General features: G+C 56.4%; 2 protein-coding genes across 9 annotated transcripts in view; both read left to right on the top strand.

Moving 5' to 3' along the window:
• TNRC6A (trinucleotide repeat containing adaptor 6A) overlaps window positions 1–4,389 on the top strand; it is an 85,376-nt gene extending 80,987 nt beyond the window's left edge. For all 6 annotated transcript variants that reach the window (XM_070413655.1, XM_070413654.1, XM_070413651.1 and 3 more), the window contains 3 exons: window positions 1,228–1,298; window positions 1,978–2,117; window positions 2,388–4,389. In XM_070413655.1, the coding sequence (XP_070269756.1) occupies window positions 1,228–1,298; window positions 1,978–2,117; window positions 2,388–2,763 (587 nt within the window). In that variant the 3' untranslated portion in view covers window positions 2,764–4,389. The remainder of the gene's footprint in view (window positions 1–1,227; window positions 1,299–1,977; window positions 2,118–2,387) is intronic.
• Window positions 4,390–15,341: 10,952 nt separating this feature from the next.
• SLC5A11 (solute carrier family 5 member 11) overlaps window positions 15,342–17,506 on the top strand; it is a 41,919-nt gene continuing 39,754 nt past the window's right edge. The window contains exons 1-2 of one of the 3 annotated variants that reach the window (XM_070413644.1): window positions 15,342–15,535; window positions 16,841–16,992. The gene's annotated coding sequence lies outside the window, so the exon portion shown is untranslated. Of the gene's footprint in view, window positions 15,536–15,936; window positions 16,252–16,390; window positions 16,431–16,840; window positions 16,993–17,506 lie in introns of those variants that run through there. The other 2 variants (XM_070413646.1, XM_070413647.1) reach the window with 2 other exon arrangements.

The raw sequence follows: 17,506 nt of genomic DNA, 5'->3' as shown, positions 1-17,506 counted from the left end.
AGGGTTTTTGTTTTTTTAATTTATTTATTTTTTTTTGATCGATAGAGAGGAAGGGAGAGGGATAGAAACATTGATCGGCTGCCTCCTGCACAACTCCCACTAGGGATGGAGCCCACAACCCAGGCAGGTGCCCCCGCCGGGAATGGAACTGTGACCTCCTGGTTCATAGGTCAGTGCTCAACCACTGAGTCACGCCAGCTGGGCTAACCAGAGACATTTGAGAGGAACGGGTGCTGCTAGTCAGACAGAGCCAGCGGGCATAAAGCAGACTGTCTCAGGAAAGGGGCACAGGGCTCCTGCTCCTGCTCCTGCACATGACCAGCACTGCACTGCCCGGCTCCCCAGCACACAGCCCCGGGTGAACTCCGAGCTGTCTGCCGGTTCTTACCTCGTTATGCCCTGCCCCTGGACTGTACCAAACTTTGTCATCTCCAGGCTGAAAATGGTAATATCTCAATAATTTCTGATTCTTAGACAGGTGATTGGCTGAAATAAAACTTAGAGCGTTTCCTTTGGGAGAAGTTTTGATTACATGAAAAGAATACTTGAGTCTGTTTTAAGCTACTAAATGCAAATTAATATAATGGGTGTTGTGTGTACATTGTTCTTTCTGGCCACAGCCACCTGGGGGGCAGCTGCTGTAAGTGGCTGGTGTATAGTGAGGGGATGCCTGAGAGCCTGCTCTAAGGAGGCTTGGTGGAGTTGAGTGCGATCAGGAAGCCAAGCAAAGCAGAGGGAGCAGCATAAGGCTCAGACCTGGGGGCGCACTGGGGCTCCCTATTGGACTCAGAAGGTTCCAAGAGCCGTGTGCAGGGAGAAGTGGGTGGAGCTACCTCCCGAGCTGTACGGAGTGTCTGTGAGGCACCTGGGAGCAGTTGTAAACTGGGCTGACTTGATCACATCTTCAAGGTCTGCTGCTGGGAGAGAGCAGAAAGCAGTGGCATGCTCCCATGGTGACCCAGACAAACACGGGGCTGTCTGCTCAATTGCCAGCTCGAGTGCCCCTCAGAGGGGGACACTGGAGAGGCCTTCCCCACGTGGTAGTCTTTTGAGATAGATTTAGCTTCATAAATGAAAATATCCCAAAGGGAGGCCTTCTTTGTGCCTCACTAGCCAGGAGCCCCGTGACCCCCACGGATAATGATGGGACTGGGATGTGCTTGTCCTGAGTTATCACTCCAGCCACAGTCTCAGGAAACTGACTTGTCCTCTTTCTTCCTTGTTCAGGGTCCAGCTGGGGTGAGAGCAGCTCAGGGAGAATAACAAATTGGCTTGTTCTAAAAAACCTTACACCTCAGGTAAGGGCACGGGCACTGGTGTGCGGACGCGCGGGGGCCTGGGAGAGGAGGTCTCCGGCTTCTTACGTGGAGGAGAGGGCTGCCGGGCCTGAACGGAGGCAGGGCTGGCAGAGGAGACGGCTTCAGGTCCCAGGCGGGCTGCGGGCTGGTGCAGCCCTTCTGCCTTGGGAAATGTGCCGATTCCCTGGTCTTAGCCCAAGACGGGCAGTGATGTGGGCTAGGACCAGGGCTGGGCAGTTCACCAGGCCAGCAGATGAGCTTGGTGCACTTGGAGAGCCCTGATCTGCCCTGTTCAGTGAGGCCATGTTCTTAGTTTCTGGGCCACCCCCCTTGGAGGCTGATGTTAGATCCCGCCGTCATCCCACAGGGAGCAGGGCCTTGATGGGTCCTGCCTCAGGGCAGGGGAGAGAAGACTGGAAGCCACAGCAGGGCAGTGGCTAAGGAATTGGGGACCTGGGGAATGTCCCGGGGTCCAGAGGCCACAGGGGTATGGCTCTGGGCCCAGTGGAGATGGGGAGGGGGCACCGCACCCCACCTCAGCGGTGAGTCCCAGGGGAAAGTAGCACCAGGAGTGAAACATCTCAGGCGAGAGGGAGGACGAGAGTCCCATCCCGGGACAGCTTCCCTGGTGTCCTCGCGCCACGCGACGCAGCTAACTGGCACTCGCACTGTCTCCTAGATCGACGGCTCGACTCTGCGCACCCTGTGCATGCAGCATGGCCCCCTGATAACATTCCACCTGAACCTCCCGCACGGAAACGCTTTGGTCCGCTACAGCTCGAAGGAAGAGGTAGTGAAGGCACAGAAGTCTCTGCACATGTAAGTTGGCTGCTCTGTGCACCACCCAGGAGCCCTCCCGCCTGGAGAGCTTGGGGCGAGAGCACACCTCCCTCAGCGCCTGGTCTGGTGGCCCCAGAACATCCCCGGCACTGCGGCCCTGTGGGATGGTTTTGCAGGCACGTGCTCATGCAGGGAGGCGGGAGGGTGTGCTGGGTGCCTGGTGTGTCCTAGACACGCTGGTGCCACCCCCTCTTGAATCCCTGGGAGCCCCCGGTGGCTGGGTCCTCACGTGTGCTTCTCCCTCCCCAGGTGTGTGCTGGGGAACACTACTATTCTCGCTGAGTTTGCCAGTGAAGAGGAGATCAGTCGTTTCTTTGCACAAAGTCAGTCTCTGACCCCTTCCCCTAGCTGGCAGTCCCTCGGGTCCAGCCAGAACCGGCTGGGCTCCCTCGACTGTTCCCACCCGTTCTCCAGCCGGACTGATCTCAGTCACTGGAATGGTGCTGGGCTGGCGGGGACTAACTGTGGAGACCTCCATGGCACTTCCCTCTGGGGGACCCCCCACTATTCCACAAGCCTGTGGGGCCCTCCAAGCAGCAGTGACCCCCGAGGAATGAGCAGCCCATCCCCCATCAATGCTTTTCTTTCTGTTGACCACCTCGGTGGGGGTGGAGAGTCCATGTGACAGGTAGAGGTAGACTCATGACCGTGACCGCAACCTCAAGATGCAAAGGAAAGGGGCACTAAGTTGAGCTCGCCGCCTGCAGCCGGGGCGCCTGTGGGAACAGCTCTTCTCTGCACATTTTCCACTTTGTTTTCCCCGAAACATATCAGTTGAATACTTGAATCATGCAGGCCAATACTATAATGTGAAGGTGTCTCTCGTTACACTCCCACTGGCGCCATACGTGCTGACCGCGTAGTGAGCTCACCTGTGCGAATTCATCATGTTTAGCCTTTGGGTTCTTTTTTTTTTTTTTTTTTTTTTTTTTTTACCCCTATTCCCACACCCCCACCCTTATTTTTTTTTTTTTTCCAAAACCATTGTTTGGGCTGATAACGTATGAGCTTTTACCTTTGCACTGAATGATGTTCTCTCCGTCTAATCGGCAATATGGGGGGGCAGCTGTTCCGTGTGATGTTTACTCAAGGATGTCCTTAAGGTGTGCGCTCTCCACTATGCCTTGACGTCCGCTACCTTACTGTGTGTCGTGGAGTTGGAGATCACGTTATGATGCTGACTTAGGACGATAATGAAAGTGTTGCACCCGTTTCTTCATGTTCTAAAACTAAAGAATTTCGCTCTGCAGTTTGAAAAACTGTGGCCACAGCTGTGACTTGCAGCCCGCCTGCACCGGGGGGGCCCTGCACTTTGAATGGGCTTTCCATTTTCTTTTGAAGGCTCTCACGTTGACCTTCTTGTTTACAGATTTTTTTGTTTGTTTTTTGAGAAAAAAAAAATGTTTACTCTTCCATCATTAAAAAAAAAATTTTAAAAGACAAAAAAAAAGAGGAGGATTTAAAAGATGCTTTCTATCTCTGGGAAAAGGAGCAGCATTTGGCCATGTTCTTGTTTTCTATTCCTGTCCTAAATCAAAGAGCATGGTTCTCAGGAAAACCGGGTCCCCAGTCAAACAAAAACAAAACCTTGTAGTTTCTTATAGGAAAAAAGGAAACCCCCAAGTTTTAGCACTGATACTATGTATTGCTCTGTTAAAGAATTTTCTCTGCCAAAAAAAAAAAGAAAAAACAAAAAAACGCTTCAAGCTGGAGTTTGACGTTCTGCTTCAGATGCTGTCTTTTTATTAGTGTGATGATGGTTTGCTAATGATCAGTAGGGAATCATTTTTGTAATTCCATCAAGTGGCTCTGTGTCTGCTGTCGTGACTGTGTTATGTCTAATGTTGTACCTTAAAGCCGAAATCAGTAACTATGCATCCTGTAAGCACGGTTTTGGGCTTACAGAGTCGTTCATTGTAGAAAGGAAATTTTAAATGTTGTTGCAAACTAACGAGTTACACCATTTTTACAGTTTCTTTCTCTCCTCCCCCCTTTTTTGCCCACAAATGGTATTATAATGCTTGCTTAGTCAAAGGAGAGACTAAACAAGGGTAAAAATTTTAACACACAGAATTTGCCATCATTTCATTGCCTTGATTCTAACTGTTTGTGTCCTATGATGCAAAAGAAGTCAGTGGCTTTTAACTGTTTACAAATAGAATGTGATTGTAAAATGTACAGTTTGGTTGTGTTTAATTATGAAATTTCTTCAGATATAATAAACCATGACTTTTTGGCTGCTCAACATCAACTGTCTCTTTTTTGTGAATTTATTTGTACGCTCTTTTTTATAATGAAAGTTTTCAAGTTGCTATGTATGAGGGTTCTCATAGAGCAACCGATTAAAAATATAAGCAAATATTGGAACATTTTAACTGAACTTATCCACAATCTCACCCTGAAATAATGTGAGAACAATGGGAGAGAGTAGCTGGCTCCCGCCTGCCCTCCGCGCCTGTGGGACCTGTTGCTCAGCGCTCCTGTGACTCATCTTCCCTGCCATCCGTGCCCATCGCAGGCCTCAGCAGACACGAGGAGCAAGAGGCTCACTGCCCAGCAGTGTCTAGTGTTAAGCTCAGACCTCTGTTACCGAGCAGGAGCCGCCGGACTGGCCCCCTCCCGCTCCAGCGGGCTCCGGCGGCCTGTGCTCGCAGCGCCAGGCTTCACTGCGGCCACTTGCCAGGTGTAAGCCGTGTTCCGTGCATTCGATGTGTATTGACTTCCACACTGGTTTTTCCAAAAACCAAAGGTAGCTTTGAAAAACCACGTCTGGAAATGTTTGGGACGTCACGCTAATTGACCTTTGGGGCTTTGAGTAGTATATAATTGACTTCATAACTGCGTTAATTGTATTGTTCAAGTGTTTGGGAGTTTTTTGCGCTTGTTATGTGGAAATAAAGTGTTTGATTAAAAAAATTAGCAAGTGGTTGATTTTTGCTTGGTCCTTCAATAATACAGCGCTGCTCCCTAAGACACCGCGCCTCCCCGAAGCCCACTTTCGTCTCTCCCACCTGCCCCTTCATCCCGCTGGGAGTCTGACATTCCCCGGGGTCCTGGTGCAGGTCACTGACCGCCCGCAGGAGCCCAGCTCCCCGTCCACATGTAGGCCAGAGCACGGCCAGTCATTTCCGAAGGTGGCTCATGGTGCTCCCGCCGCCCGAGGTGCTCCTGCTGCTGTGCTGGGGCCCGTGCGGGGCTGACACTGCCTCACCCTCCCAGACGTTCCCGCTGTGTTCCTGTCCCCCAGGTACCTCCGCCCCTTGCTGCTCCCGTTGCCACAAGTGTCTTCCTGTCCCAGCAGGACCTCTAGGTCCTGTGCCAGGTGACAAGGAAGCTCCTGCTCAGATGTGTGGTCACTGGTCAGACACATGGTAGTTGCTCAGTAGGGGAAGGAAATAAACTATTACCTGTTGACACTTGTGGACCAAAGATGTGGGTGAGCCAGGGAAGGTGGAGGTGAAGTTCTTGACAGCAGGACAGATTTCGATCCAGACAGGAGTACAAACTGCGGTTTTATCGAGCAGCTGGCTGTAGGTCCAGCTGTATGCTCCACCATTGGCACGTGACTGTTCCCCTCTTCTCCAAGGTTTAGGTCTTGCCCTGGGGAGCCTTCATTCTCAGATGTGAGCGGCGGGGCCCCGGCCAGGGACCTCCCAGCAGGCACTGGGGAAGCCAGAGGGGAGGGACAGTCATGGTGCTAGGCTTACACACCAGGTGCGCCTACACGGTTCCCGCCTCACAACTGGGTGCCCCAGCGGCCTGGACTGGGAACTACTGTAGAGCAGTGTTTCTCAAATTGTGTGGCCCCCAAGGCTCGGGGCTGCGGGTGAACCTCCCGGGGGATCTGGGCCAGAACTTTAAGCTTTGCGTTTACAGCTGAGTATGTTGCATTCTGCTCTCTCACATCTGTTTTCATCCAAAACTAATGTTTGAACCAGCCAGTGAGACTCTTCAGAAAGCGGGGGCGGCACAGGGCCAGCTGTGTGGACGCTCACGTCCCGAGGAGCAGAGAACTCCAGGGGCCTCTGCTCGCGCACGGCTCGGATCCACGGCCCTGTCCTGGCTGGCGGCCCACTGGTAAGGAGACCCCTGACCTGCCTGGAGAGAGGACTCAACTTTGGGCAGCTGTGTCCACAGTCCATCCCCGAGGGGGCCGACTTCAAGTGATGACAGGACCTAAACAGTCCAGGGCCTGATGCCAACTCACAGGCCCCCGCGACAGCATCACTGAACCCCCTGGTTTTTCATTGATTTCATGGTTTTTAAAGTCAACTTCGTTTATTGACCAAGTTGAGTGTGTACAGAAAATCAGTGCTGTTTGCCATAAACTAAAAGGAACTATATAACAGAACCAGAACCCAAACTGCGTTCCATTCCCGGTGGAGGCGTCTGTCAAAGTGGGAGGGGAGGGGAGATGGTAGGGGAGGGGAAGGTGCCAGACACCCGACTGCTGCAGGGAAAAGCCTTCTTTGCTTGTGACTCAGTGTCCCTTCTTGAACTGAAAAGCCTGTCAGGTCCCCCCACTCCTGGGGCCAGGACCCACACTTTAGAATGGCTCCTCCAGAGACTCGAGGTGCATGCAGGGGTGGGGGTCGCCTCCGAAATGGGTCCTGCTGTGAGGCTCGGCTCAGCATCCCACGGAAGCACCCTCTGGCCTCGGCTCCTGTCTCCACAGAGCAGCACTGGTGACCATGCCCCCCACGACCACCCGAGCAGCTGGGGAGCCAGGTGCCCCCCGAGGTGGGGCATCAGAGCAGGCCCTCGGCGAGGAGCAGCGCGGCCTGGAGACCACAGACCCAGGTGTCTGCCCTGCAAGCCCGGGGCCAGTGAGGGGGCAGAGGTGGGGGCAGTGCCGCCTGCCAGGGTCGCCTGGGGGCTTCAGGGAAGCACCCGAGCTCCTGCCACCACAGAGGCACTGCCGGGCACCAGCACATGGTGACCTGAATTCCTTATAGCTCAGGTTATAGCTCTGCCGTCTTCCGGCAGCGGGAGGACCGGATCCCCTCACCCAGGCCGCTGCCCTTCCTCACTCCTCTGCCACCAAGCCCCACCGTCCCCAAATAGTCTCTCTCCACCAGGGGCACCTGGTCCCGTCCCAGGGGACAGGTGGCAGTGCCTGGAGCTGCTCTTGGCTGTCACAAGGAGGGGAAGCAGGGCTGCTCCTGGAACCTCGCGTGGAGAGGCCAGGAAGCTGCTAGCGGCCTCGGCGCACAGGCAGCCTCAGCTCCACGGCCGGTTCACAGCCTCCCTCACGCAGAGGGTCCGAGCACACCCTCCTGCAGAGCGAGGCTGCGCCCTCGCCTGCAGGTCGCCCCGCCGCCAGCCCCTCAGGGCCCGCAGCTGTCCGCCAGAGACGCCCCAGCGTCCAGCATCCCCGTCTACGATTCAAAAAGCCAAGCAGTGCGGTGGCCAGAGGCTGTGGTCAGTGTCTGCAAACCCGCTGAGGTCCTTCCCGGTCTGCTCCCCGCGGGGGTGGGGGTAGGGGTGGTCCCGTCCCCCTGGATGTTGTGTGAGACGCAGGGAGAACAGTGCGGGTGGCTTCCTCACTGCGGCCACCACCGCGACAGAGGCGTGAGAGGCTAGCCCGAGCGTGGGGGAGGGCGGGGGGCCGCTCCGCAGAGGCAGCGCCAGGTCCAGTGGCCACTGTGGCCAGCGAGCGTGTGCACGGGCCGGGCCCCGTGTGGGACGCTCACAGGCAGTCACGGGGCCACAGCAGGAGGCTCGGACCAGAGTGCCCAACGCCAAGCAACAAATCCGACCAGTAACAGGCGGTCAGAAGTTCACGGCTGACCCAAAGCCCCAGGGCTGGCGAAGAGAGCCACGCAGTCTGAGCCCCCCTGTGATTCAGACCTGGGGCCCAAGAAAGGACAGGAGCCCAAGCCAGCAGAGCCCTGGTCCCTGCTGCCGGGAGTGCAAATGGCACCACCACGCCGGAAGCCAGTTAAATAGCTAACGATGCACTGTGCGCCGATCACGTGACAAGCCATTTCCCGCCTAAGTATTTATTCACAAGAAAGGACTTTATTACAGTCACCCCAACCCATCAGCAGATTAATGAATAAACAGATTGTGCTATATCCGTACAATGGAGCTATTGATAAGCATAACAGTATGGATGAATCTCAAAATAATTATGCTGAGCAAAAGATAAAAAGCCAGACAAAAAAGAGTGCATATCACATAATGTCATTTATATAAAACTAGAGGCCTGGTGCACGAAATTCATGTAGGGGGGGGGTGGTGTCCCTCAGCCTGGCCTGCGCCCTCTCGCAGTTCAGGAGCCCTCAGGGGATATCCGACTGATGGCTTAGGCCGGCTCCCCGCCCTGTGGGAACACACTGAACACCAGGGAGCAGCTCCTGCATTGAGCATCTGCCCCCTGGTGGTCAGTGCGCATCATAGCGACCAGTCGTTCCGCCATTCAGTCAATTTGCATATTAGCCTTTTATTATATAGGATTCTGGGACATGTGAGTTAATCTGCAGTGAAAGAAAATGAATGGAATCAGTGGTTGTCTAGGGACAGGGGGAGCTCGGAAACTTTGGGAAGTGGTGGGTGTCACCTGCGCCAGTGGTTTCTGAGGTCATGCATATGTCAAGACTCATCCAGGGGCATTTTTAATATGTATGGTTTTTTGTGCATCAATCATTTCATACTGACTTTTTTCAAAACAAACAAACAAAAAAACTCCCTTTGCTCAGTCTTGCACTAAAATGTTAAAGTATTCTTGGAAACAGCCCTTTGTTGCATCAGTTCTGTTCAATTGTGATGGGAAGTGGCCTCCAGACTCTGGGTGGGAGTGGAACCCTCATTTGCTGTGGGTTGAGCTAGCCCTTGATGGGTTTGGGGTTGCAAATTCCTTTAGAACCACTGCTAATCAATGGAGAAAGCGGCCACCAGGGGGCGCACAGTGACTTCCTTTTTCTGGAAGAAGCTTTGAGAAATCAAGTCATCTAGGAGGGAGTGTAGCAGGCTTTCCCACAGCATTGTAATTAAATCTTAAAAAACAAAATAGAAAATAGCCGAACAAATCAAGTCAAAACCTTCAGTAGTCCTGGCCCACCAGCTCGCTGTTGTCCCGTGCACCAAAAGGTTGCTAGTTTGATTCCTGGTCAGGGCACATGTCTGGGTTGGGGGCTCGATCCCAGGTGGGGGTGTGCAGGAGGCAACTGATCGATGCTTTGCTCTCTCCCTTCCCCTTCCTCTCTAAAATCAATACAAATACTGTGACAAAAAACTTTGGTAAAGGTCCCTCTTCCAGGGACCAGCAATCCCTGTCCAGGGTCTGACCTCGGAACTCTATCCCAGAGAGTAAGTACATCGACCACCATATTCACTGCAACCTTGCTTGCCATCGCAGACTGAGAACAACCAAAACCCTTCCCCACTGTGTCAGAGCAGTTCTTCTCAAACTCCAGGCTGCGTGGATCAGCCTCCTGGGGATCTCGTTAGAACGCAGAGGCAGGCTTCGCAGGCCTGGGCCGGCTGATGCTGCTGGGTGGGCTAATTATTGAGAATGGGGTTCACCCGCTGGCCAGAGATGCCGCTGCGGGCTGTCCCTGGGCCGGCCGCTGTAAGGCTGCAGGGCTGGTCCCAGGCTCCTTCCATCTTTGAAATGTCTCTTTCATCTGCATGGGCCAAGAGAGCTCCCTCCCACCATCACATCCTTGCCAGTGAGAAGAGACATTTGCAGATAGTGTAAAAAAATCTATATATATAAAAGCACAGAGACCAGAACAGCAGAACAACCAGAACAACTGGTGGCTATGGCACGCACCGCGGCAGCCAACCCGCCTGATCCAGGCCCCTATTTGCCCCCCACCCCCGGCCACCTGCCCCCAATTGGCTCCCAACACCCCAATCGGGGGGCGGGCCGGCTGGCCAACCACCCATGGCCCCTCCCCCCGCCATCCCACCTCCTACTCATGCACGAATTCGTGCACTGGGCCTCTAGTAAAAAATAAAAAAGCCAGGTCCTGCTAAATGAACTTAAGAAGATAAATGAAAGAAAAAGAGTGGCAAAAGCTTACTTAAAGACAACGTAAACATTTTATGTCCCAAGAACACTGCTTGGTGAGGTAGGAAGCTCCAAGATACGGACGGCCAGGACAAACTCCATTTCGGCTGTGGTCCAACCCGACTGTGGCCAGCTCTCGGGGAAACCACAACCTAAGACTCCACGGCAATTGTGAGGAATGTGCCAATAATTGTGGTTCTCAACCTTCCTAACGCCGCGACCCTTTAACACAGCTCCTCATGTTGTGGTGACCCCCAACCATAAAATTGTTTTCGTTGCTACTTCATAACTGTACTTTTGCTACTGTTATGAATCGTCATGTAAATATCTGATATGCAGGATGTATTTTCATTGTTCGAGACTCACAGGTTGAGAACCGCTGGATTAGATCGTTTAAAAGTGCAATTAGAAAGCAAGGGCTTCCGAATAAAATGACCAGGATGAAAGGCCTGTTCTTAAAATATTTATAAGGGCGAAATAGAGAAAACAGGATGGCCCAGTGGGGAGGGCATCTTTTTCTGCCAAAGGCCATTTGGAAGCCATTCAAAGCCTGCCTGAATGGCTTTACCACCCTCCGTTCCTAAGACGGCGGAGCGGGGAGGCAGGGTTAAAAGTGCAAGCCGACATAGAAGCACCCTGGTCCCAGATCTAGCCATAGCTCCCATGAGATTGTCTTCTCCATAAATATTAATAAGAAATAGCTCTAGCCATCTCAGCAGCTAGCCTTCACTTGTTCCATCTGCCAGAACCTCAGTGTGGATCCAACTGGTTCTTTCACAAGCTGGTGAATGCTGCATTATTGTACCTGCCTCGTGGCTAAAAGGTCTCTGTGTCTCTGTGTGTGTCTATCTGTGTTACAAATATGAGATATTTAGTAAATTAAAATTAATTGGTTTGCCCAGCCGGCGTGGCTCAGTGGTTGAGCGTCGACCTATGAACCAGGAGGTCACAGTTCGATTCCTGGAAAGGGCGCATGCCTGAGTTATGGGTTTTGGGCTCAATCCCCAGTAGGGGTGGGGGAGGGGAGTGTAGGAGGCAGCAGATCAATGATTCTCTCTCATCACTGATGTTTCTATCCCTCTCCCTTCCTCTCTCAAATCAATAAAATTATTTTAAAAATAAAAGAGTCTATGTGTTTTAATTACTATTCGTGCTGGACTTATACCAATAATCAGGCCAAACTTATTGAAACTTGATTTATTTTGCAAATGAATTAGTCTTAATTTGGCTATCTTTGATAAAATGAGGGTGATTTCGCAGAGGAAATTTGTATGTCAGTAGTATACCTCTGCGGGTACTGGATTCTGGGGCTGTTCACTGATTCACTGTCTTTTCAGTTTTGTTTCTGCCTGAAAACTGGACGGATCCTGAATTCCTCCAGGCTCCCCCACTCTCTGGCTGAGTCTCCAAACTCACTTTTCCCAGGTCCTCCCCCCATTTTGGCTGGAGCGCTGAGGACACTGCCCTCTCCCACAGCCGCGCTGATGGGGGGCTGGAGGGGACCCCAACAGGCACAGCTCAGATGTGAGGCGTCTCTTAGGTGGCCGGAGGCCCCGGAGCCCCTCGGCTACAGACCAGGAGATCTCAGGCTGTCCCTGGCTCCGGCGCCGGAAGATGCTGCAAGCCAGACCTTTGAAACCGAGCAGCCCAGCTTCCAGAAGGTACCCCTCAGGGGGCTCCGAGGCGGGACTGGGGGCTGAAACAAATCTGCCCAACACGTGCCCCTCGGGCCTGTGGGTTATTCTGAGCTGAAGGCAGTGGAGACGCTGTGGGCTCGTGAGACACGTTTTCTCTGACAGAATCTACATTTGGGGCCGTGCCCCCTCCCCACGCCTCGGTCCCTTTCTGTCCTGAACCTCTGGTGCACGTGGGCTCCCCATGCGTGTGTGTGCGTAACGGAATTTGGTTATTTTCTCCTGTTAACCCGACTCGTGTAGATCTCATGAAATACCCACCAGAAAGCCATGAAGGGAGGGGAGCTGCTCCCCCACAATGACATCATGAGCGGGCAGGGCCTCCTTGGGTCGGGCGTGGATGAGGCACAGCCTGGAGCTCCCCCTCCCCCCACACCCCCGCCCACCCCCCCCACCCCTGTCCATGCAGGAGAGGCAGCCGCCGCTTAGAACAAACAGCCCCCCCCCCCCCCCCGGGGCACCCTGCCACTGACTCTGTACAGCCCAGACTATTTGACGGATGGGGAGACTGAGGCACAGAGAGGTGAAGTCACTGGCCAAAGCTACCAAGTTAGTCCAGCCAGGACTGAACTGGACCCTGAAGGCCTCCCTGCCCTGCGCTGGGGCCCGGTCCAGGCCTCCCCCGGAGCCCAGGCGGCACTGGTGGCAGCGGGTGAGGCTGGCTCCCCTACCTGCTCCTTCTATAGCAGCGATTCTCAACCTGTGGGTCGCGACCCCTTTGGGGGTCGAACGACCCTTTCACAGGGGTCACCTAAGACCATCGGAAAACACATATATAATTACATATTGTTTTTGTGATTAATCACTATGCTTTAATTACGTTCAATTTGTCACAATGAAATGGGGGGTCACCACAATGTGAGGAACTGTATTAAAGGGTCGCGGCATCAGGAAGGTTGAGAACCACTGGTGTAGCGATTGGTTGACGGGGAGTCCTTGTTCCCGGGTGAGCCCTCTGCACTGAGCAGCGCCCACCAGGCAGTCGCGGCGCCTCCCCGCAGACCCACTGCCGAGGGGTCCCAGGGCCGCCCCCCGCACACACCCGCTTCCCGGGCCTGTCACCGAGCAGCTGCGTGGTCTCCTGGCCACCGGAAGGCTCCACGACAGGCCTTTACCACGTGACACTGAAGCGAAGAAACAACTAACCATGTTTATTCCTTCCTTTTAAAAGAACAAGAACCCACTGCAGTTAAATAAACGTTTTTATGAAAACAACCTATTTGCCTAAAAGATTTAGTGAGAAGAGTGACATCCTCTTGTGTATTTGCAAACCTCTTCGGCGTCCGGCTCTCAGCTTCTGCCTCAGCTCTGGCCCTTCCGTCCACGCAGCCCTGTGCCCTTCCGTCCACTCGGCCCCCGTGCCCTTCCGTCCACGCGGCCCCCGTGCCCTTCCGTCCACGCGGCCCTGTGCCCTTCCGTCCACGCAGCCCTGTGCCCTTCCGTCCACGCGGCCCCCGTGCCCTTCCGTCCACGCAGCCCCGTGCCCTTCCGTCCACTCAGCCCCCGTGCCCTTCCGTCCACTCAGCCCCCGTGCCCTTCCGTCCACACGGCCCCCGTGCCCTTCCATCCACACGGCCCCCATGCCCTTCCATCCACACGGCCCCCATGCCCTTCAGCCCCCGTGCCCTTCCGTCCACACGGCCCCCATGCCCTTCTGTCCACACAGCCCCCATGCCCTTCAGCCCCCGTGCCCTTCCGTCCACGCGGCCCCCGTGCCCTTCCGTCCACGCGGCCCCGGTGCCCTTCCGTCCACACGGCCCCCATGCCCTTCAGCCCCCGTGCCCTTCCGTCCACGCAGCCCCCGTGCCCTACGGTGCCAGGCAGCCTCTGGGAATCTGCACTGGACATTCATGAAAGAAAGAAATAATAAAAATAACATCTCAGGATTAGGAAGAATGATGTCTCATTGGGTCTCCCTGATGAAACAGCTCAGCACCATAGTCCCCACGTCCCCTCTTTCAGATGAGAACATCTGGATTCATGCACGGGCACCCACAGCTGGGAGGGGGACCCACAGCTGGGAGGGGGACCCACAGCTGGGAGGGGGGATCCACGGCTGGGAGGGGGATCCACAGCTGGGAGGAGGGATCCACGGCTGGGAGGGGGACCCACAGCTGGGAGAGGGACCCACGGCTGGGAGGGGGGACCCACAGCTGGGAGCGGGACCCACAGCTGGGAGAGGGACCCACAGCTGGGAGCGGGACCCACAGCTGGGAGAGGGACCCACAGCTGGGAGAGGGACCCACAGCTGGGAGGGGGACCCACAGCTGGGAGAGGGATCCACGGCTGGGAGGGGGACCCACGGCTGGGAGAGGGACCCACGGCTGGGAGGGGGACTCACGGCTGGGAGAGGGACCCACGGCTGGGAGGGGGATCCACAGCTGGGAGGGGGACCCACAGCTGGGAGGGGGATCCACAGCTGGGAGGGGGGACCCACAGCTGGGAGAGGGACCCACAGCTGGGAGGGGGGACCCACAGCTGGGAGCGGGACCCACAGCTGGGAGAGGGACCCACAGCTGGGAGGGGGATCCACAGCTGGGAGAGGGGACCCACAGCTGGGAGAGGGACCCACAGCTGGGAGAGGGACCCACAGCTGGGAGGGGGATCCACAGCTGGGAGAGGGGACCCACAGCTGGGAGAGGGACCCACAGCTGGGAGGGGGATCCACAGCTGGGAGAGGGATCCACAGCTGGGAGGGGGATCCACAGCTGGGAGAGGGACCCACAGCTGGGAGGGGGATCCACAGCTGGGAGAGGGACCCACAGCTGGGAGAGGGACCCACAGCTGGGAGGGGGATCCACAGCTGGGAGAGGGACCCACAGCTGGGAGAGGGGACCCACAGCTGGGAGAGGGACCCACAGCTGGGAGAGGGACCCACAGCTGGGAGCGGACAGGCGGCGTGAGGACGGGTCCCCTCCTCGTTCTCCGTCTGCCTGAGGCCGCTTCGGGGAAGGGCCGCCGGTGTGTGAGCGCCGCTGCTCTGGGAGCAGGAAACAAACAAATGCAGAAAGGCGGCGGCGGAGCGCCGTTTTCCGGCTGAAGCCTCGTGCAGAAGAGGATGCGCCTTGAGCCCCCGCGATGACCAGATGCGCAGCAGGCGCCGTGGCGGCGGGACGCGCTCGAGGCCGCGCAGGCAGGGGCGTCCTGGGCAGCGCTTCCCAGGCCGGGGGTGCGGGGGGGTGTGTGTGGGGGGGGCTCGGCAGAACCGCCGCGCTGCCCCGCCCGAGCGCACAGCGGCTCCTGGGCCCGGGGACCCTGCTCATCGGGAAAGGGGGTGACTCGGCACCCGCTGGAGGGACGCGCAGGCGGGGGGAGGGCCGGCTCATGCCCTCCGAGGGTCCCAGTCTCCACGTGTTCGCCCTCGGGAAGCCCTCAGAAGCCGTCTTTCTTGGGTTTTCGGAGGCTTCTCTGGTCACTGGCCCTGGGCAACCGATTCAGCCTCCAGCCCCTTCCCCTCCGGTCGTTGGAGGTGGGACTGCACCCCGGAACCACGTGGTCGGCTCTGCAGGCACCAGCCCCGTCCGCAGGGGCCCCCATGGCCTCAGCCTCACACGGGCTCCCCGCCTAAAGCAGCAGCTCTCCTGGGCCCCGGGTCAAGCACTCGCGAGTCTTCCGGACCTGGGACCAGCCAGCGTCCCAGGACCTCCCGCCGGCCCCCCAGAACCGTTTGGCCCCTGCGAGTGCCAGTAAGTTTCCCTTAAAGACCCTTGTCATCGCCAGGCCGAGCGGCGGGTGGGGGCGGGAGAGAAAGCTGCCGGGGCACCTGGCACCGTCTTTCGGGAACAGGCTTCATTCTGAAACAGGCACTTTAGGGACACAGGCCGGCGGAGGGAAAGTTTGGAATTGGGGTCCATGGAAACACAGGGCTACAGACTGGGAGGAGGCACAACCCCACAACACAGGGAAGCCAGGTGCAGGAGCAGCAACGGTTGGATTTACCTAAGACAGGGGAGCTGGAAGTAGCCCAAAAGGTCAATATTTACAAAATAAAGAACAAGGAAGAAAGCCGGAAAGAAAAGAACCATGAGGAAGGAGGGGCGGGGAGGACCTCACCTGGGACGCTTGAGCCCAGGAGTTACTATAGTAACCAGACTAAGGGAATAGTGACCAATCAGAGGGGACATCAAGGCACCAGGATCTGCAGCCCTTATAAGCCCTGGGGAGAAGGAACTCAGTGGGACCCTTACCCCTCCCACCTGGGAGTCCGTTCTGTGGGACTCGTTCCCTCTCCTCACGTGGGAGTCTGTCCTTGTTCTTCAGTAAATCTCCACCTTTGCTATACCACCTTCTCTCCGTGGATTCATTCTTCGATTCCCACGGACAAAGAGTCCGGGTTCCAGTCCAAAAATTCTGTTTCAGTTTCTCTTGCGAAAACCTGAGAGTGGGACTGCTGGGCCGCCGGGTAAGGATGTGTTAACTTTATGAGAAACTTCCAAAAAGTCCCCCCAGGTGGCCCCATCGTTTTCTCTTTGTTCAGCCCCGTCCTGTGCTCTCCAGCACCAAGAGCCGACCAGGGCCGGGCGATCAAGAAGCCGGCGGAGGTAACCGGCCAGTGCCAGTGGCCGTATCCGGTCCTCACAGGTTATTAATCATGAGAGGTTGCACAGATTGCTGGACTTTCCATTTTTCTAGAACAATCACAGTCGCTGGCCCTGTTGGCACTGTGCTCCCCCATTTGGAGCTGAGTAATGGCTGTCCCCTTCAGCTGGGACACGTGCTGCCCAGTCGGCCACAGCCCCGCTGCCTGCCTCACTCACCTGCTGGCCTCCTGTGTGGGCAGCAGGGCCCTGGGACACAGTCATCGCCCCGTAGGCCCCAAGGACTCGGCATCCTTCGGCCTCCCTGGGGTTGTGCCTCTGGAGGCAGATCGCAGGGTCAGGCCGTCTGTCTGTCCCGCTTCTGTCCATCTGTGCGACCCATTCTCCCTCCCCGACCTGGGCAGGCCACTCCCCTGCAGGCCCCCACTCATCTGGTGTCTGTTTAATTGCCAGGTCTTTGTGCAACCAGCCGCCCTCGTCTGGTGGACACATCTCTCGGTTCAAATCCTGGCTCTGCTGCTTACTGGCTTGCAGCCTGTGGGAGAGTTTTCTCATCAGTGAACTGGAGATAATGGCAGGGTCTGTCTTCGAGGTTGACTGCAAAGGTGGGTGAGCGCTGGACAGACCCTGCGCGCGCGTGTGTGTGTGCCACCAGCCTCCTGAGCCCCTCTGCCCGGGCTGCAGCCCAGGCCCAGGCCCAGGCTCGGGGCTGTGGCCATGACTCTGCTCCGGCGTGGCTGCCTGTGCCACGGGGGCCTGCAGTGGCCACATCTTCAGATTAGCCTACCACAGCGGGAGATCAGAGCCTGTGGAAAGTCTCGTGTTTTACAAGGGCTATTTTTCAGTCGTGAATGCCCTGAGTGCTCCGCAAAAACCTTCCTCTGTCCCCGCCTGTCCTGGTGTCGTGGGCCACACAGGCCCCGGCCGTGGCCTGGCCACTCCTGACAGCTGCCCCGACTCCAGACGCCTGTCTTTGCACCGCCTCGGTCTGGAGAGCACAGGACGGGGCTGAACAAAGACGGTCACTGTCCCGGCCGCAGAGGCCCCGGGCGGCACTGACTGCTCTCCTGGGACGTTCCTCTGTCCCCTGCCTCCCCCGCCAGCATCTCCCCTCCCCCC

The sequence above is a fragment of the Myotis yumanensis genome, unplaced genomic scaffold (genome assembly GCF_028538775.1).
Source record: "Myotis yumanensis isolate MYYU_CA2020_CCGP unplaced genomic scaffold, mMyoYum1.0.hap1 SCAF_4, whole genome shotgun sequence".
Lineage (NCBI taxonomy): Eukaryota > Metazoa > Chordata > Mammalia > Chiroptera > Vespertilionidae > Myotis > Myotis yumanensis.
This window is presented reverse-complemented; position numbering and strand designations above follow the sequence as displayed.